Source organism: Sminthopsis crassicaudata, chromosome 3 (assembly GCF_048593235.1).
Source record: "Sminthopsis crassicaudata isolate SCR6 chromosome 3, ASM4859323v1, whole genome shotgun sequence".
Lineage (NCBI taxonomy): Eukaryota > Metazoa > Chordata > Mammalia > Dasyuromorphia > Dasyuridae > Sminthopsis > Sminthopsis crassicaudata.
In genome coordinates this window covers 209,466,648-209,488,291 of record NC_133619.1, presented here as the reverse complement: position 1 = coordinate 209,488,291, position 21,644 = coordinate 209,466,648, and the positions used below count along the sequence as shown (strand labels likewise).

Genomic DNA, 21,644 nt, shown 5'->3' with positions numbered 1-21,644 from the left:
TAATGAAAAAGGAAGATTAAAAAGGACTTCAAGAAACTGAAATAGAATGCATAAGCAGCAAATTAAATACTTAAAAAGCAGGAATAAAGTAACAATATTTTTTAAATGAAGGCTTTTATATGTACTGTTTTTTCTCTAGGAAAAGGAATGGCAAATTTTATTAGTAATCTTTTTCAATGATCTCTACACCTTTGTCATAAATGGAAATGCTTCCAAAAAAAATATGGTATTTATCATACCTTGTGTTTCTTTAGCATTTAAAAGTTTATAAAGTGCCTTACATATATCATTTCAGGTTTTGTCATATAATTTTGTTTTTTATCCTTTGTCTTTTTTTTTTTTTTTTAAGATATTGGTTGATGCTCCATGTTCAAATGATCGAAGTTGGCTGATGTCTTCTGATACTCAGATGGCATCTTATAGGTTAAATCAAAGGAAGGAATTACCTATTATACAGATAAAACTACTAAGGTGAGAAATAGGAAGACAGATGTTTAAAATATGACTGTTATCACTTCAACTAGTATGTGTCAAAAATTGGCTCTGCTCAGCCTGCTGACCAGAGGTATTAAACATGCTGCTGATTTATAAGTGTGGCCTAATCCATATACTGAAATATTGTTATATATAGTTTTATTTATATATATACATATACATATACATATACATATATATATATATATGAAGAGAGAGAGAGAGATAAATATAGTTATATTGAAATAGGAAATATTTAACAAATTAAATAACAGTGTACTAGAACATGAAAGAAATAATTCATTTGGATCCCTACTCTATTCTGATTAATTTGATAGAATCATATCAAAGTTATGTAGATAGATAGGAATGCAGGTTCTAAGTTCATTTGCTTAAACTACAGAAAGTCAGCTAAAGGTCCTCCACTCTTGTTGTGCCTTGTCTTTAGGACCAACCTCAATATGGCAGAGATGACAACTACATGGAAAGTCTTCCAAAATATTTTTGTTACTTCAGACTAGTCATTTGTCCAAAAAGAGCAGATGACCATCTTATAATAATTTAGGTCATTGACTATGATAGCTTGTACTATTTCCTCCTGCCCAAATTAAAGAAAAATCTGTCCAACTTATATGGAGATATTCCTTACTATACCCAACTTGTGACCCTGCTGACATATTTATATAGCTAATATATCACATGTCAATTGATGGCATTATTCTATATTTGGTCTAGCTGTTTTACCATGACTGGACATCTAGCCCTGTAAAAATAAGGAGTGTCTTCTCAGATTGTGAGGAAGATCTGAGGTTCACTTCAATAGAGGGGACTATGGAACTTTTAATAAAACGCAATTGACTCATACCTCTGCCTCAGCCTCTCTTATTGTAGGTGGAATAGTTTTAATCTCCACATTTATAGATAATTTTAATATGTGGCTAACCTAGGATGATCTTGTTTCTCTTTGAGTTTGACACTACTGCTCCAGAAATACTTTGGAATTGTTTTTGTTTACCACTTGGGCATGTTTCAACTGACGACAGTTTGGCGTATCGTGAAGATTTTCTTTTGGATATCAAATACCTAGGAGTCAGGAACTTTGTTTTGCTGTGAGCAGTTGCAGGTGGGGGGAGGAGGAAATTATCAAAAAAAATTACATTTTTATTTTATTGTGTGGTTAGGTAATTTGAGAATATTAAAAATTAGATAGGTTAGTCACATTATCTCATGTGATTCAGTTCAAATTAATTAGGTTTGAGTTATTTGCTTAGTTTCTTCTAAGTTTCCTGTTTTATCTCCCTCCTGCCATGGATTCAGTCCTTTAGTTTCTTTTCACCTTTGTTGCTGGTTTCCTCATATTTTCATCTAAGGTTTGAGGTATTCATATCTTAGCTCCCTTAGCAAATCATTATCCTAGACCTTGAATAATACTCCCCAGTTTTGGGTAGCCCCTTCTTTCTTCTCCACCAAACTCCGGTTTGATCATATCTCTGGAATTTGCAGAATTTCCCTAAACTGGCTTCTCTTTTTCTTGGCACATGGCATCCTAATCAGTTCTCCTTAACTATTCCTAATTTTTAGCTTTTTACATCTGTTTTTTTCCTGAGGTTTCTCTTTGAACCCTCCATGTTCTTTTAAATATGTTTGTATGGGTATGGGTACATGTACATATACCTGTACATTTTTCCTCAATTATGTGTAAAAGGAATTTTTAACAGTTGTTTTCCTAATTTTGAGTTCAAATTTTCTCTGTCCTTCCTTCAGTACTCCCTGAGATGGTAAGCAATTTGATTTAGTATACATGTTATACATGTTTAAGCATGTAAAACATATAACCATATTAGTCATGTTGTAAAAAAAGACAGACCCAAAGTATGTGTGGGGGGAAAGCACTAATAAAAATACATAAAGTGAAAAATAAGATACTTTTATCTGCACCCAGATTCCAGTACTTCTTTCTTTGGAGGTGAATGGTGGCATTTTTCATCTTGAGTTCTTTGGAATTGTCTTGGATCATTGTATTGATGAGAATAGCTAAGTTGTTTACAGTAGATCATCATATATTATTGCTGTAACTGTGAATAATGTTCTCCTGGTTCTCTACAGTTCACTTTGCATCAGTTTATAAAGATCTTTCTAGGTTTTTCTGAAATTAGCCTGGTTATCATTTCTTATAGCTCAGTAATATTCCATTACAATTCTTTGCCATAACTTGTTCAACCATTCCCAAAATTAATAGAGCTGCTATAGATATTTTGTACAAATTAGTTCTTATTCCTTTCCCACTGCCCCTCCCCTCCTTTTTTTTTTTTTTTTTTTTTTTTTTAAATCTCTTTGGCATATAGACCTAGGAGTGGCATTGCTAGATAAAAAGATATGCAAGTTTGATTGTTCTTTAGGCATAGTTTCATGTTGCTCTTTAGAATGGTTAAATCTGTTCACAATTAGTGTTCAGTTTTCCCACATCACTCTTAACATTTTCCTTTTCCATTATAATTGCCAGTCTGATAGTTGTGAGGTAGTACCTCAGAGTTTGTGTTTGTCTAATCAATAGTAATTTAGAGCATTTTTTAAAATTAATTTTTATAATTATAACATTTTCTTTGACAGTACATATTCATAGGTATTTTTTTTTTTTACATTATCCCTTGTACTCCCTTCTGTTCCAAATTTTTCCCCTCCTTCCCTCCACCTCCTCCCCTAGTTGGCAGACATTCCCATACATATTAAGTATCTTATAGTATATCCTAGGTACAATATATATGTGCAGAACTGAATTTGGTTGTTGTTGTTGTTGCAAAGGAAGGATTGTATTCGAAAGCTAAAAATAATCTGGGAAGAAAAACAAAACAAAACAAAACAGTGCTCACAGTTTATACTCATTTCCCAGTGTTCCTTTTCTGGATGGAGCTGATTCTGTCCATCATTAATCAATTGGAATTGGATTAGCTCTTCTCTATGTTGAAGATATCCACTTCCATCAGAATACATCCTCATACAGTATCATTGTTGAAGTGTATAATGATCTCCTGGCTCTGCTCGTTTCACTTAGCATCAGTTGATGTAAGTCTCTCCAAGCCTCTCTATATTCCTCCTGTTGGTCATTTCTTACAGAACAATAATATTCCATAACATTCATATACCATAATTTACCCAACCATTCTCCAATTGATGGGCATCCATTCATTTTCCAGTTTCTAGCCACTACAAAAAGGGCTGCCACAAACATTTTGGCACATACAGGTCCCTTTCCCTTCTTTAGTATTTCCTTGGGATATAAGACCTAGTATGGCTGGGTCAAAGGGTATGCACATTTTGATAACTTTTTGGGCATAATTCCAGATTGCTCTACAGAATGGTTAGATTCTTTCACAACTCCACCAACAATGCATCAATGTGCCAGTTTTCCCACACCTTGGCCAATCTCACAGGTGTGTAGTGGTATCTCAGAGTTGTCTTAATTTGCATTTCTCTGATCAATAGTGATTTGGAACATTTTCATATGAGTGGAAATAATTAAAATTTCTTCATCTGAAAATTGCCTGTTCATATCCTTTGACCATTTATCAATTGGAGAATGGCTTGATTTCTTATAAATTAGTCAGTTCTCTGTATATTTTGGAGATGAGGCCTTTATCAGAACCTTTAACTGTAAAAATGTTTTCCCAATTTGTTACTTCCCTTCTAATCTTGTTTGCATTAGTTTTGTTTGTACAAAAGCTTTTTAATTTGATGTAATCAAAATTTCCTATTTTTTGATCAATAATGATCTCTAGTTCTCCTTTGGTCACAAATTCCTTTCTCCTCCACAAGTCTGAGAGGTAAACTATCCTATGTTCCTCTAATTTATTTATGATCTCGTTCTTTATGCCTAAATCATGGACCCATTTTGATCTTATCTTAGTATGTGGTGTTAAGTGTGGGTCCATGCCTAGTTTCTGCCATACTAATTTCCAGTTTTCCCAGCATTTTTTGTCAAATAATGAATTCTCATCCCAAAAGTTGGGATCTTTGGGTTTGTCAGACACTAGATTGCTATTTTTATTGTACTTGTCCTGTTAACCTAACCTATTCCACTGATCAACTAGTCTATTTCTTAGCCAATACCAAATGGTTTTGGTGACTACTGCTTTGTAATATAGTTCTAGATCTGGTACAGCTAGGACACCTTCATTTGATTTTTTTTTTTCATTACTTCCCTTAAAATTCTCGACCTTTTGTTCTTCCATATGAATTTTGTTGTTATTTTTTTTAGGTCATTAAAATAGTTTCTTGGGACTCTGATTGGTATAGCACTAAATAAATTGATTAGTTTAGGGAATACTGTCATCTTGATTATATTCGCTCAGCCTTTCCAAGAGCACTTAATGTCTTTCCAATTATTTAAATCTGACTTTATTTTTGTGGCAAGTGTTTTGTAATTTTGCTCATATAATTCCTGACTTTCCTTTGGTAGATGGATTCCCAAATATTTTATACTATTAACTTTTATTTTGAATGGAATTTCTCTTTGTATCTCTTGCTGTTGGATTGTGTTGGTAATGTATAAAAATACCGAGGATTTATGTCTATTTATTTTGTATCCTGCAACTTTGCTAAATGTCTGAATTATTTCTAATAGTTTCTTAGCAGAGTCTTTGGGGTTCTCTAAGTATACCATCATATCATCTGCAAAGAGTGATAGTTTGATTTCCTCATTACCTACTCTAAGTCCTTGAATGTCTTTCTCGGCTCTTATTGCTGAGGCTAGTGTTTTTAGTACAATATTGAATAGTAATGGTCATAGTGGGCAACCTTGTTTCACTCCTGATCTTACTGGGAAAGGTTCCAGTTTATTGCCATTACATATGATGTTTACTGACTGTTTTAAATATATGCTCCTTATTATTTTAAAGAATAGTCCATTTATTCCTATACTCTCAAGTGTTTTTAGTAGGAATGGATGTTGTATTTTATCAAATGCTTTTTCTGCATCTGTTGAGATAATCACATGGTTTTTGTTAATTTGGTTATTGATATAGTCAATTATGCTAATAGTTTTCCTAATATTGAACCAGCCCTATATTCCTGGTATAAATCCCACTTGGTCATAGTGTATGATTTTCTGTAGTTATTTGCTAATATTTTATTTAAGATTTTAGCATCAATATTCATTAGGGAGATTGGTATATAATTTTCTTTCTCAGTTTTCAGTCTACCTGGTTTAGGTATCAGTACCATGTCTGTGTCACAAAATGAATTTGGTAAGACTCCTTTAATCCCTATTTTTTCAAATAGTTTATATAGCATTGGAGTTAGTTGTTCTTTAAATGTTTGGTAGAATTCACATGTAAATCCATCTGGTCCTGGAGATTTTTTTCTTAGGGAGTTTGTTAATAGCTTGTTCTATTTATTTTTCTGAAATGGGACTATTTAGACTATTTAGTTCTTCCTCTGTTAATCTGGGCAAGCTATATTTTTGAAAGTATTCTTCCATTTCATTTAAGTTATCGAATTTATTGGCATAAAGTTGGGCAAAGTAGCTCCTAACTATTGTATTGTTCTAATTTCCTCTTCATTAGTGGCGCGTTCTCCCTTTTCATTTTTAAGAGTAACAATTTGTTTTTCCTCTTTGCTTTTTTAATCAGATTTACTAATTTCAACCATTTTGTTGGTTTTTTCATAGAACCAAGTCTTAGTTTTATTAATTAATTCAATAGTTTTTTTACTTTCAATTTTATTAGTCTCGCCTTTTATTTTTAGAATTTCAAGTTTCATGTTTGTCTGGGGGTTTTTAATTTGTTCCTTTTCTAGCATGTTTAGTTGTAAGCCCAATTCGTTGGCCCCCTCTTTCTCTATTTTATGCAAGTAGGCCTGTAGAGGTATAAAACTTCCCCTTATTACTGCTTTGGCTGTATCCCACACATTTTGGTATGATGTCTCATTATTGTCATTTTCTTTGGTGATGTTATTAATTATGTCTATATGATTTGCTGTTTCACCCAATCATTCTTTAGTATGAGATTATTTAGTTTCCAATTATTTTTTGATCTATTTTCCCCTGGCTTTTTATTGAATGTAATTTTCATTGCATTGTGGTCTGAAAAGGATGCATTTACTATTTCTGCCTTACTGCTTTTGGTTTTGAGGTTTTTATATCCTAGTATATGATCAATTTTTGTATAGCTTCCATGAACTGCTGAGAAGAAATTGTACTCCTTTCTGTCTCCATTTAGCTTTCGCCAAAGATCTATCATATCAAACTTTTCTAGTATTCTATTTACCTCTTTGACTTCTTTCTTATTTATTTTGTGGTTTGATTTATCTAATTCTGAGAGTGCAAGTTTGAAATCTTCCACTATTATAGTGTTGCTGTGTATTTCTTCTTGCAGCTCTCTTAATTTCTCTTTTAAGAATTTAGATGCTGCACCACTTGATGCGTATATGTTTAATATTGATACTGCTTCATTATCTATGCTACCCTTTAGCAAGATATAATGCCCTTCCTTATCTCTTTCAATTAGATCAATTTTTGTTTTTGCTTGATCTGAGATGATTGCTACCCCTGCTTTTATGGCTTCACCTGAAGCATAGTAGATGCTTTTATTCTTTTATTCTGAATGTATCACCCTGTTTTAGGTGTGTTTCTTGTAAACAACATATAGTAAGATTCTGGCTTTTAATCCAATCTGCTAACTGCTTCCTCTTTATGGGGGAGTTTTACCCCATTCACATTTATGGTTAGAACGACTAATTCTATACTGCTTGCCTTCCTGTTAACCCCTGTTTATGCTTTTCTCCTTTCCTTCCCTCTTACCCCCCTCCTCAATATTACATTTGTGAGCACCACTTACTTTTCACAGCTCTCCCTTTTTAGTATCCCTCCACCCTTAAAGTTCCTCCCCCTATTTTACCCCTTTTTCTCACAATTTCTGTATTCCCTTCCCCTTAGCTTACTCCTTCCCTCCCACTTTTTAAGAAGTAGAAAAATATGTCTATTGATACACACTATGTTCATCCCCCTCCTTTCTTTCTCTCAGATATAATAGGTTACCTTTGCCTCTTCATGAGATGTAGTACCACCAACTTTACCCTTTTTTATGATATAATTTCTATTCCACCTCTAGTTTCTAGGACAAATCATACATGTATTCTTTACATATCTTTATCCAGAAATATAGTTCTCAAGATTTCTTTTTACCTTTTTAGAAATCTCTTGAATTCTGTATTTGAAGATCAAACATTTTGTGTAGATCTGGTTTTTTCATCAAGAATAGATGGAATTCATTTATTTCATTAAATGTCCATCTACTTTCCCAGAAAATGATGCTCATTTTTGCTGGGTAAGTTATTCTTGGCTGCATAACAAGCTCCTTTGCCTTTCGGAATATCATATTCCAGGCCCTTCGTTCTTTTAATGTGGACGCTGCTAGATCCTGGGCTATTCTTACTGTGGCTCCTCCATATCTGAATTGCTTTTTTCTAGCACCTTCCAAAATTTTTTCCTTAGTCTGATGGTTCTTGAACTTGGCCACTATATTTCTTGGTGTTTTGATTTTAGGGTCCTTTTCAGTAGGTGATCGATGAATTTTTTTCAATATCTATTTTACCCTCTGTTTCTAAAACATCTGGGCAGTTCTCTTTGATAATTTTCTGGAAAATATTGTCCAGGCTCTTTTTTTTTTTTTTTTACATTTTTCAGGGAGTCTAATTATTCTCAAATTGTCTCTCCAAAAATCTGTTTTCCAGGTCTTTCCAATAAGGTACTTGACAGTCTTTTCAATTGTTTCGGTTTTTTTTTTGGTTTTGCTTGACTACTTCTTGGTTTCTCCTTGAGACATTCATTTCTACTTGTTCAATTCTAATTTTCAATGATGTATTTTCTTCACTCACTTTTTTTATATCTTTTTGTAATTGTCCAATTGAGTTTTCATCTTCTATGGAATTTTTTTTTCCATTTCATCAATTTTATTTTTTAGATAGCTCTTTTCTTTTTCCAACTCACTAATTTTATTTCTCTTCTCTTCTAGCTCTCTTGTGAGAGCCTTTTTGATTTCCTCTATGAGAGTTTTGTATATTGAGGAGCAGATCTTATCGCCCTTAGGGGATTCCTCTGGAGACAGTCTGCTTTTAGTCTCAGGGTTTGAAGTCTGCTCTCTATCCATACAGAAGCTGTCAATGGTTAGAGCCCTTTTAAATTTTTTGTTCATTTTGTCAGAGCGGAATCGAAGCAAACAAATTGACAGGAGAAATAATTGTTCTGTTTCTGTGGGGGGGGGGGTGCTGGATGGTGTTATCAGGCTTCCTCTACAGAGTGGGGGAGACAGCAGCGAAGCATTAACAATACAGTGATGGTTGGGCTGCATCTGAGCTCTGAGGCTCTAAGAATGTGCTGAGTCACTCCGGGTGGGGGTGGGGATGGCTAGGTCTAGAGACCTAGCTTTCCGGTGTTTTATTCTTTACCTCCAGTGTATACACTTTCTCTGTTGCTCCTGGCTTGCTGCCAAGACAGAATATTCCTTTCACAGAAACGGAAGAGATGGCACCCCTTCCCCCCTCTGGTCTGAGCTGTGTGAGCTGCCTGCCTTGCTCTGGCTGCTTGCCCTCAGCCTGCACCCAGTTTGTTTGCCCCCTTCCCTGAGCAAACACAGACCTTTTCTGGTGAATTTCAAGGATGTCTTCTGTTGGTGATTATTTGTGTGGTTTTTTTCTGGTCAAGCATTAATTCTGAGGCTTGTCATGAAGTAAATTCTGAGAGAAAACTCAGAGCTCAAGCAGCTGTGTGCCTCCTCCCTGCCATGTTGCCGGAAGTGCGGGAAAGAATTTTAAGGAAACTTGTATAGCATTGGAAGTTAATACCATAGCTGTAGTATGTGTTCTGCTGCAATGTAGGAGAGTGTGTGTGTGTTTCTTGCCTGGTATTTTGAAAATCAGCAATAAGCAGTAAAAAACAAAACAAAACAAAAAAAAGAAAAAAAAAACAAGGCTTTAATTATACTATTTGCCAATTTCTAAGGTTTAAATGATAACACAGATAATTTATCTATTGACTCTCAAAGGCTGGATATTTTTATGTTAGTTTGTGTAGTTTGTTAAATATTAATTGCTAAGATGTTATGCAATTTCAGTAAAAAGAACATTGAATTATGGTAGAATTAACCAAACAAGAACTTTTACATTAATCTTATTTCAATACTTGGAAGAGAAATAATTATAGAATATGGGTGAGGTGTATAAAACCTTGAATTTAAAAATGCAAAAAGACTGAATGAACTTAATTTTTTTTAAGGGCAAAAACCATCCTGCTTCCCTCCTCTCTGTCTCTGTCTTTCCTCCCGTGTGTGTGTGTGTGTGTGTCTTTGTTTCTTTCTCCTTCTTTATCTGTTCCCTTGCCTTAAGTCTCTCACTCCACTCAGATCTTCAACTCAGATGCTTAGATCTGACTCTTGTTATCCTATACTCAATAAACTTCAGTAGCTCCCTATGCCAAGGTCATTGTTTGACATCTTACCTCTCCAGTTATTTTATACTTTAATCCCCTTCATGTACTCTATAATGTAGCTATACTTTTTACTCGCTACCTGACAAATGATATGCTGTCTACAGAATCCATGTGGCACAATGGATAAGTGCTGATTTGGGCTCGGGAGGACCTAAGTTCAAATCTGGTCCGAGACACTTACCAGCTATGTGACCCTGGCCAAATAAGCCAATCTCTTTTGGCTTCAGTTTCCTCATCTATAAAGTGGAGGGTTTAATAGCATTTGCCTTTCAAAGTTGTGAGCATTAAATAAAATTATGGTTGTAAGGCTTATTACAAACCATAGACATAATGTAAATGGTAACTATTATTGTTAATTTTTTTTCTTTTTTACTTTCCTATTGTCTCCCTCTTCTATTTACAAATTTTCCTATCCAGCTTCCTTCAAGACTTAACTCATATCCTGTCATCCCAGAAATCTTATGTACCTAGGCCTTGGATCTCTTAAACTTATTGAATAAGTGTGAAATTGGTGAGAAGACTACTCAATCAGATTTGAAAATCGAGGAAAGGATTTTTTTTTAATAGCATTTTATTTTTCCAAATACATGTAAAAATAGTTTTTCAATATTCATTTCCTTTTAAGAATGACTTTTTTTTTTTAAAGATTTAAATTTCTGACAAGATTCATTTGTCAGTGTTAATTACTGTTTTTAGTTGAACTCCTATAAAGTAACTTCATTTTATGAAGCAGTAAGGTCTTTCTGAATCGAAAAATTGCTACTCAAAAGGAAATTTGTTGATCTCACTTTATCCCCTCATTTGAGCTATTATTTTGAATGCAAATGAAATTGTTTTGAATTCAGTTCATCAACCGGTATATACCCTAGGTGCAGAACTAGAAAGAACCTTAGAAGTTAAACATTTAACTATTTTATTTTTACAGATGAGATAAATGAGGCTCACATAAACTAGTACAAGGTGAGAAAAACTAGAAGGGAGTGAGGAAGAGCAAAAATTGGAACTCCCCAGTTCTTGGACTCCAGATCAAGACATTTCTAGTATCCAAGAGCTTACAGAGCATATTAATAATAAGAGACAGATGTAGGACAATAATTGGAGAATAGATATTTGCCCAATTTGACCAGAATATAGAGTTTAAGTGAAGAAAAATAGAAGAAATTAAGTCTGGGAAGATTGGAACAAGACTATGGAAGGCCTTAAATGTGAACTAAGGAGTTTCTGTCTTACTCTGTTCACAGTGATGAGGGACTGAAGGTTTTCAATTGGGACTAGCAGGAAAATTAATCTGTTTCACAAAGCATAGATTGGAAAAAAGATTATTGGAAGTCTGTCAGAAAGACTAATGAGAAGGCTATTTGCAGTAGTCAAAGTAATAGATAGAAACGCTGAAAAATAAAAGTCTGTCTGAGTTTAATTGTTAGGTTTTAGTGGGAAGAAGAGATATAAGTAGAATCTAAATATCATTGGTCCTTTAAAATTTGTTTCTAGAATATTAGTTTCTATATTTATTTTATACCAGATTGTTATTGAGAAGGATAGTGAACATACTTCAAGCCCCATATAGAGAATAACATAATAAAAGTATTTATTTTCCTGATGATCATATCTTGTGGCATTAATATAAATACAAGGTGTGTTTGTGGTTTTGACCAAAAGATGGCACTGTTGCTATTGTTTCTTTCTGTAGTTTGCCTTCATTTTTGTTTCAAAAACACAGAATGTTGAAAATGATTAAATGTTGTGATCTAACTAATAGTAACACAACAAAATGCTAAGTATCTAATTATTTGCCAAAAGACATACCTAGAAAATGGAATTTGTATTAAAGTACTATGCCAAGACTTTTAATATGTGTTTATAAAAATGCCATGTTGTATTTGAAATGCTTAAGATTCTTTCTCCCCCAACCTCAACAAAATAATATAGCATTTCATTGTTTAATTTGATATTGGTATGAAACAGCCTTCATTTTGTGACTTTTAATAATTATTAAGTCTCTGTGCTATTCTAAAATATTCTAGTTGATTTTCAGTCATGTTCATACTTTTTTCCAGGCTGGCATTTTTTCCTTTAAAAAAAAGGCATGAAAGCCAACTAGTAATTTTCTTCTGTTTTCCTTGTTAATTATAATTTACCTGTTACTACTAGTTGGATATGAATTTTGGTATTGGAACATAAAAAACATTATACCACTTGTATTTTATCCTGCCCCCTAGTTTATTAACTCCTATTACCTAGTCTTTTTCAGTTATTACTTTATGTGAATTAAAAATATTTGTACATTAGTTTTCTGGAAAGTATTAACAGTTGAAAAACAGTTAAGTTGGAACAAAGCAAATCTAGGAAAATGAACTCTTGTAAATTGAACCACTTTTAATTATCTTTCTTCCATGTTTTGGAGAAGAGGACTGATTCACTTAATGTTATAACCTCTACTTCTTCATTGCAAACAGTTAATCTGATATTATGTTGACAAAATATGATTTTTGTTTGAGCAGGAAGACTTGGGAATATATGTACCTAGTGCTTCTATTGATAAATTTCCTTAATTTTTTTTGCATATTTAATAGATGCTTCACAATTTAAAATAATTTTGCTTTATCCAATTAAGTTATCCTTACTATGTAAAGTCAGGAAAAGTCCTGTAATTTTTATCAATGTTTTGCTTTATCTCTAATGTATTATTACTATTAACTCCAGTAGGTTACTTTTCAGCAACCTATGAGCATTAAATAATTTAAATAAGAGATTTTTAAGGGGCTTCCTTAAGGAAACAGTATACAGACATATGTACTTATACATGTATGTAGCGTGCTGTTGTCTCCAGAAGCTGCCGATCGCTCTCTGGGAAGAGATCTGCTGTGTCTACTCAAATCTCTCAGACAGATTCTTCTTCCTGTAGTGAACCGTTGTCTCCAGGCAGTTGCTGTTAACTCTTGTCCAGAGAAGTGACTTCCCTTCCTGCAGAGAGCCCCGTCAGGCCTGATGTAATGCAGAGACCTCTCCTATCTCTGGAGTGGTGTCCTCTTTTATCCTCCCAGAGAATGGGCGTGGGATAATGCAAGGGCTTCTGGGAAGAACCACTTCAACCAATGAGCTTGCTCCTTCTAGGATTCCTAAGGTGTAAACTCCCTTTACAGGTCTGAGCCAGAGAACTGTCAAGACAACCTGAGTTCTTACCTAGTAATCCTAACACATGTAGTCTTTATATTTGTACATAAATGTGTGCATGTGTACTTTAGTTTTCACTTAGGAAACCTATGTAGATATATATGGAAAAATGCATATATTGATGACAAATGAATATCCCTATACAATATAAAAATAACAAAATATAAGAAGTATTTGCTTCTTCCTCTAATTTAACGGTATCATTCTAATATAATTTATTTATGCCCATTTTATGACAACTTAGGCCACTATCACTGACTGTGATAGTTTGCATCATTTCCTCTTGCCCAAATTAGAGAGAAACCTGTCCAACTTATGTGGGGATACCACTACACCCAACTTTATCATTCTAGGAGAGCTGTAAAGATTTCCTCTTGTCAATGTAGTTGACTTTAGCTATATAGATTGCATTTGCCCTTTTTGTTTAGCCTTAGTTATCACAGTACCAGTCTCTAAATTATTACAACCTTTAGAATTTGATCCTGTCATTTTACAAAAGTAAAATAGCATTTTTTTTTTCTTCCTAATCAAGTACTTTATTCTTTTTAAGTAATTTTTTTTGTTCTCAACTTCTGGTAGATGACTGGGTGTCAGTTTCCATGCTATAGTGCTGATTAGAATAGAGGGAGTTCAAGGCACACAGATTTTGACCAAAGTTATTTAAAATGTTAAGGAAGGATCATGAGTAGATATGTGGTAGGAGTAGAATGGGGGTTTGGAATAGGTGAATAAAATGGACTTTAAAAAATTAATTTGATTTTTCATGATGTATGGCACACATTAATGGTTTAGTAAATGCTTACTGATTGATGGTTTTCGTTTGGCAGTCATTTCCTGTACCCCGTTTTGAATTCTCTTAACAAAGAAAAACAAAAGTATCCTACACCATAGTGCCAAGACTGTCTGCCAATATACATAGTCCTCAATCTTAGTAGAAGGTACAATTATTGTATCTTCTCTGGGATATTTATTTATTTTTACATTATTTAGATTATCACTTTTTTTGTGGTTTATTTTTAAAAATTCTTTGGACTAGGATAATTTTATATTTAGAAAGGTGGAGAAACCAGCAAAGAGAAATTCTCTTTGAGATATGGTTTTCCCTAACAGGGTTGCTAGTGTTGAAATGATGGGAACCCTTGGGAGAACTGACGATTCCCTTGTGATAGAGAAAAATTAATCTGGGCATAGTGTGATATACACTCTAAATTTTGGGGAAATGGATTTTAAAGCATTCAGGGGAAAGATAGGAGCCAAAGATCTAAAATGCCACAAGGATAAAATTTAAGAATAAAACTTTTAAGATACCGAAGGAAACAGTTTCATTGATGATGAAAAAATGTCATTTGTCACAAGAAACCTACATGGGCACATGGGAAATTCACCAATTTAGATTTTTTTTTTTATTTGATTTTTGCTTCATTTGACAATAAATTTGACATTTGCTGTGCACAAGATCTTTCATGGTAGGCAAATGGAATGCAATGGTGAAATACTAATCAATTCTTGATCTGGAGCCTATAAACAAACTCTGAGAATCCTTCTCCTGAATCCCACTCTAATTGATGAGACAGCCCATGAGCAAGGTTGCATTTCCTTTTTCAAGATTTACAGGTACCTTTGAGGGACTGGAGTGATTCTCTCTAATACCATCAGCTGCGAGTTCCTATTGAGATGTCTTTTCTAGTGATAATTGCCAGCAACTAATGCCCAAATTTCATTCAATCAGTTAACATCAAAAAGATGCAGCAACAAAAGAAGTACAAACAACTTCCCAACTCTGGACCCTTCTGACCTCTACATTATCCCTTTGGATACTGGCAGGGTGGGCTCAAACTTCAAGCACTGACCTGTCAGTTCACCAAATTTGCTTCTGAATGTGACATACTTGGTAATGAGCTTCTCTTGTAGCATGTGGTATCTTGGCTTCTGGGTTATCTGTCAGGCTGGTTTCCAGGCATTCCTTTGAGCACTTCTGGTTTGGATTCTGGGATCCAGTATTCTGTCATCTCACTCTCTCAAACTTTCACATATTACAAAGTTGCAATAAAACCCAGGACAGTAGAGTCACAAGAGAAGCAGCAGCTTCAGGACCATACCTCCCGAGTTGTGTATTGGAAGCCAAGCTAAGGATACAGGGAAGTGGAAGAAAGAGGCTGGCTCCATCTCTCCACAACAACAGAGCCTCATGCCCTTGGGCTTCACTGCAGCTTCAGATAGCAGAGTGTCCAAGACCTCTCTCTCCTAGACTTTCCTCATCACATTCTAATATCTTTTGCAAACTTATCTCTGCAGCTATCTCAGTTTGCCTTCTTTTCTCACATGGTAAGAGGAACTAAAATGGCCAGAATATTTTTGCTTGCCTTGAATTGGGGAGTAGGAACATTCCATTACTTCACAACTTTCAGAAGCAGATTCTCTCACCTCTTCTATAAGGAGAAATACCTACAAAAATATAGATTTCCCAGATTCACAGAAGAGGATATAAATTACTTAGTCTCATTTTAGAAAAAGAAATAGAACAAATTATTAATCAACTCCCTAAGAAAAAAATCCCCAGAACCAGATGGATTTACATGTGAATTCTAATACTATATAAAGTATATGAAAAAAATAAAGAATGAAGGACTCCTATCAAACTCCTTTTATGTCACAAACATGGTATTGATACCTAAAACAGAGAAAGAAAATTATAGACCAATCTCACCTAATGAATATTGATGGAACAATCTTAAATAAAATATTAGCAAAAAGATTACAGATAATCGTACCATACACCATGACCAAGTAGGATTTATACCAGAAATATAGGGATGGTTCAATATTAGGAAAATTATTAGTATAATTGACTATATCAATAACCAAATTAAACAAAAACCATATGATTATCTCAATAGATGCAGGAAAAGCATTTGATAAAATTATACACCCATCCCTATTAAAAACACTAGAGAATATAGGAATAAATGGACTTTTCCTTAAAATAGTCAAGCATTATATGTAATAGGGATAAACTAGAACCATTCTCAGTATGATCAAGTGTGAAACAAGATTGCCCACTATCACCCTTGCTATTCAGTATTGTATTAGAAATGCTAATCTTGGCAATAAGAGAAGAAAAAGAGGTTAAAGGAATTAGAGTAGGTAATGAAGAATCTTCATTCTTTGCAGATGATATGATGGTATACTTCCACAACTTTAACAAAGTTGCAGGATACAAAATAAATCCATATAAATCATCAGCATTCTTATACATCACTAACAAAATCCAATAGCAAGTGATACAAAGAGAAATTCCATTTAAAGTAACTGTTAATAGTATAAAATTTTGGGGAATCTATTGCCAACAGAAAGTCAGGAAACATTTTCTATACAAATGCAGATATAATCAACTGGAAAAATATCAAGTGCTCTTGGATAGGTTAAGCGAATATAATAGATGACAATAATACCTAAACTAATCTGTTTATTTAATACTATACCAATCAAACTCCCAAGAAACTATTTTACTGAACTAGAAAAAATAACTACAAAATTCATCTGAAAGAACAAAAGATCAAGAATTTCAAAGGAATTATTAAAGAGAAAAGCAAATGAAGGTGGTCTAGCTATACCAGATCTAAAACTATATTATAAAGCAACGGTCATCAAAACCATTTGGGACTGGCTAAAATATAGAGAAGTTGATCAGTGGAACAGATTAGGTTCACAGAACAAAACAGGCAATGACTATTTTAACAGTTTTAACAATATTTTGACAAACCAAAAGACTCCACCTTTTGGAATAAGAATTCATTATTTGACAAAAACTGCTGGGAAAACTGGAAACTAGTATGGCAAAAAGTAGGCGTTAACCCACACTTAACACCATACACCAAGAGAAGGTCAAAGTAGGTTCATGATTTAGGCATGAAGAATAAAATTATAAATAAAATAAATAAAAATTATAAATCTCAGACCTGTGGAAGAGGAAGGAATTTATGACCAAAAAAGAATTAGAGATCATTATTGATCACAAAATAGAAAGTTTTGATTATATCAAATTAAAGTTTTTGTACAAACAAAATTAATGCAGAAAAGATTAAAAAGGAAGCAATGAACTAGGAAAAAATTTTACATCCAAAGGATCTGATAAAGGCCTCATTTGTAAAATATATAGAGAATTGACTCAAATTTATAATAGTTTAAGCCATTCTCCATTTGATAGTCAAAGGGTATCAACAGACAGTTTTCAAATGAAGAAATTGAAACTATTTGTAAGCATATGAAAAGGTGCTCCAGATCACTATTTATCAGAGAAATGCAAATGAAGACAACTCTGAGATACCACTACACACCTGTCAGATTGGCTAAGATGACAGAAAAAGATAATGACAAATGTTGGAGGGAATATGGGAAAACTGGAACACTGATACATTTTTGGTAGAATTGTGAATGGATTTAACCATTCTGGAGAGCAATCTGGAATTATGCCCCCAAAGTTATCAAACTATATATATATCCTTTGATTCACCAGTGTTTTTACTGGGATTATATTCCAAAGAGATCCTAAAGGAGGGAGAGGGACCCACATGTGCAAAAAATGTTTGTGGCAGTTGTCTTTGTTTTTTGCAAGAAACTGGAAACTGAGTGGATACCCATCAATTGGAAAATAATAAATTATGATATGAATGTTATGGAGTATTATTGTTCTGTAAGAAATGACCAGCAAGGTGATTTCACAGAGAGGCTTAGAGAGCCCTACATGAACTCATGCTAAGTGAAATGAGCAGAATCAGGAGATCATTATACACGGCAACAACAAGACTGTACAACAGTCAGTTCTGACAGACGTGGCTCTCTTCAACATTGAAATGATTAAACCAGTTCCACTTGTACAGTGATGAAGAGAGCCATGTACACCCAGAGAGAAACCATGGGAACAGAGTGTGAAACAAAACATAGCATTCTCACTCTCTCTTTTGTTATTTGCTTGCATTTTGTTTTCTTTCTCAGTTTTTCTTCCTCCTTGATCTGATTTTTCTTGTGCAACAAGTTAACTGTATAAATATGTATACATATATTGGATCTAACATGTATTTCAACATATTTAACATTTATTGGACTATTTGCCAGCTGGAGAAGGCGGTGGGGGAGAGGAGGGGAAAATTTGGAACTAAAAGTTATGCGAGGGTCAATTCCAACAAAAGTCTCCATGCATATAATTTGTAAATAAAAAGCTTTAATTAAAAAATAATTAAACCAAACAAGAACTTTTACATTAATCTTATTTCAAAAATTAGAAAAGCGATAATTATAGAATATGTTAAGCTATAACTTAGACTAGAATTAACAGTTGTAAAAATGACAACGTATTCTTAAAAACTAGGTCAGCTTAGTTAAGAAATAATTTTTCATTATGTTATTTTTTTTCACTTAATAACTTTTGTGTTTTCCTTTAATTTAAATCAACTTTATGTGTTTGTTTTTTCTGATTACTTGTAGATCTGCAATCAAGGCATTACGTCCTGGAGGATCACTGGTTTATTCTACATGCACTCTTTCCAAGGCAGAAAACAGTGATGTCATTGAACAAATCCTAAATTCTCATAATAACATAATCCCAGTGGACATGAAGGAAATGGCCAGTGCAGGGTCTCATGATTTCACATTTGCTTCTAGTGGACAGGAATATGGGTTATTAGTGCTTCCAGATAAAGGTAAACCCTGGGGCCCAATGTTTGTAGCAAAATTAAGGAAATCAGTATTCTGAAGATGTTTTATAAACCATGTTGACAGATTTTTTTTTAATGTGATCTATATAAAGGAATATGCCAATAATTATGCTGATGCTATTTTTAAATATTTATTATTTCGTCCAGTACGATGAGGTGTCAGGGTAGCAATTCCTAATTTGAAATAAACGTGATAAATTCACAATGGCCATTCTCTGGCAAATGGTAGGTTTATTTAGAAGAGGAGGTTACAGAGAAAATAAAGAGATAAAATAGGCACGAGAAGTAGTGACAAATATGAAATAGAATTGGGAGAGCAATAGGGTTAATGTTAGCAAGGAAAGGCGTTTGGAAGAATCCATGTGCTGTATGTAGTGTTCAAAACCAAAATGATGTGGGGTTTGCCAGGTGATGGTAGGCACCAAAAGTTGGAGTTCAGCCATGTGAAGAATTCACAATGGCCATTCTTTTTGGCAAAAGATAAATGTATTTAAAGAAGAGATTACAAACAAAATGAAGGGATGCAATAGACACCAGGATTAGTAAATATGAAATAGAGTGAGAGAACATATGAAAGAAAAGTTCCTCAGTGGAATACACAGTTACCCTGATGAGATTGGGGCATACCCTTACCTGGCAGGCCAAATTCTGAAAGGGATTTAGCACTCTAAGAGAAGTGAGGTTGGGAAGCATAGTGCAATTAGGGAAGTACCATGTGGCATGATGGAAGGGGAAGGGAAAAGACACCCAGGAAGCAGAGTGCTGTGAAGAACTGACCCAAAGTAAGCAATAGCTTAATTTGTAAAAGAAATCTTTTGAAAAGTGGATTGGGGGTCTCTAAAAAGAAGGGGGTCTATCAGGCCAGCGCTGAAATTTTAATCTCCTAACCCTTTTTAAGGAGTATTCTGAAACTGGGAGTGACTATACATTGGTCTGTTGGATTGGAGTGTTACAGAGATGAATTGGAACTAAAGTTTGGTATTGTCATAGAGGTACAAAGTTAGATACTAGGGCACATTAGCAAATGTTAGCACAAAGTCATTTTTTTTTAGGAGTTCAAATTCTTAATTTACTAATTGTCAAGTCAAAATCAACAAGCAAAGGATTTAGCATCTAAAAACTTACAGATCATAATAGCATTTACATAGCACTTTGGGCATAGCTCATTTGATGCTGACAACAACCCTTTGACATGCTTTTGTGATTCATTTCACAGATGAGTGACTTATCCCGGGTCATACAATTAGTAAATTTCTCAGGTAGTAACTTTTTTTTTTTTTTTTTGCTGAGATAATAGGGGTTAAGTGACTGCCTGGGCTGGTCACACAGCCAGGAAATGAAGTATCTGAGATCAGATTTGAACTCAGGTCCTTCTGATTTCAGGGCTGGTGCTCTAATGACTACACCATCTAGTTGCCCCGGGTAGTAACTTTTTTTTTTTAATAACTTTTTATTGACAGAACATATGGATAGGTAATTTTTTTTTATTTTTTTATTTTTTTTTTACATCCTTATCCCTTACACTCACTTCTGTTCCAATTTTTCCCTTCTTTTCCTCCACCCCCTCCCCTAGATGGCAGGCAGTCTTATACATGTTAAATATGTTATAGTATATCCTAGATCCAATATATGTGTGCAGAACAGTACAGTTCTCTTATTGCACAAGAAGAATTGGATTTAGAAGGTAAAAATAACCTGGGAAGAACAAAAATGCAAACAGTTCACACTCATTTCCCAATGTTCTTTCTCTGGGTGTAGCTAATTCTGCCTATCATTGATCAATTGAAACTGAATTAAATCTTTTCTTAACTCTTATTTTTTTATTTTTATTTTTTCTGAGACTAGGGTTAAGTGACTTGCCCGGGGTCACACAGCTAGGAGGTGTTAAGTGTATGAGACCAGATTTGAACTCTGGTCCTCCTGAATTCAAGGCTGGTGCTCTATCCACTGCGCTACCTAGCTGCCCCAGATCTTTTCTTTGTTGAAGATATCCACTTCCATCAGAATACATCTTCCTACAGTATTATTATTGTTGAAGTGTATCTCCTGGTTCTGCTCATTTCACTCAGTTCATGTAAGTCTTTCCAAGCTTCTCTATATTCATGCTGCTGGTCATTTCTTACAGAACAATAATATTCCATAACATTCATATACCACAATTTACCCAAGCATTCTCCAGTTGATGGGCAGTAATTTGCATTTCTCTGATCAATAGTTATTTAGAACACCCTTTCATATGAGTAGAAATACTTTCAATTTCATTATCTGAAAATTGTCTGTTCATATCCTTTGACCATTTATCAATTGGAAAATGGCTTGATTTCCTATAAATTAGTCAGTTCTCTATATATTTTGGAAATGAGGCCTTTATCAGAACCTTTAACGGTAAAAAATGTTTTCCCAGTTTATTGCTTCCATTCTAATCTTGTTTGCATTAGTTTTCTTTGTACAAAGGCTTTTTAATTTGATGTAATCAAAATTTTCTATTTTGTGATCCACAATGATCTCTAGTTCTTCTTTGGTCACAAATTCTCTCCTCCTCCACAAGTCTGAGAGGTAAACTAGCCTATGTTCCTCCAATTTATTTATAATCTCGTTCTTTATGCCTAAATCATGGATCCATTTTGATCAGTATGGGTCCATGCTTAATTTCTGCCATACTAATTTCCAGTTTTCCAGTAGTTTTTGTCAAATAATGAATTCTTATCCCAAAAGTTGGGAATTTGGGATTTGTCAAACACTAGATTTATATAGTTATTGACTATTTTGTTCTATGAATTTAACCTATTCCACTGATCTAC

At 34.0% G+C, this 21,644-nt stretch overlaps 1 protein-coding gene across 1 annotated transcript in view; it reads left to right on the top strand.

Moving 5' to 3' along the window:
- Nucleotides 1-19,045, top strand: part of NSUN3 (NOP2/Sun RNA methyltransferase 3) — a 33,645-nt gene extending 14,600 nt beyond the window's left edge. The window contains exons 5-6 of the mRNA XM_074299849.1: nucleotides 350-471; nucleotides 18,614-19,045. Of these exons, the coding sequence (XP_074155950.1) occupies nucleotides 350-471; nucleotides 18,614-18,881 (390 nt within the window). The 3' untranslated portion in view covers nucleotides 18,882-19,045. The remainder of the gene's footprint in view (nucleotides 1-349; nucleotides 472-18,613) is intronic.
- Nucleotides 19,046-21,644: the final 2,599 nt, after the last annotated feature.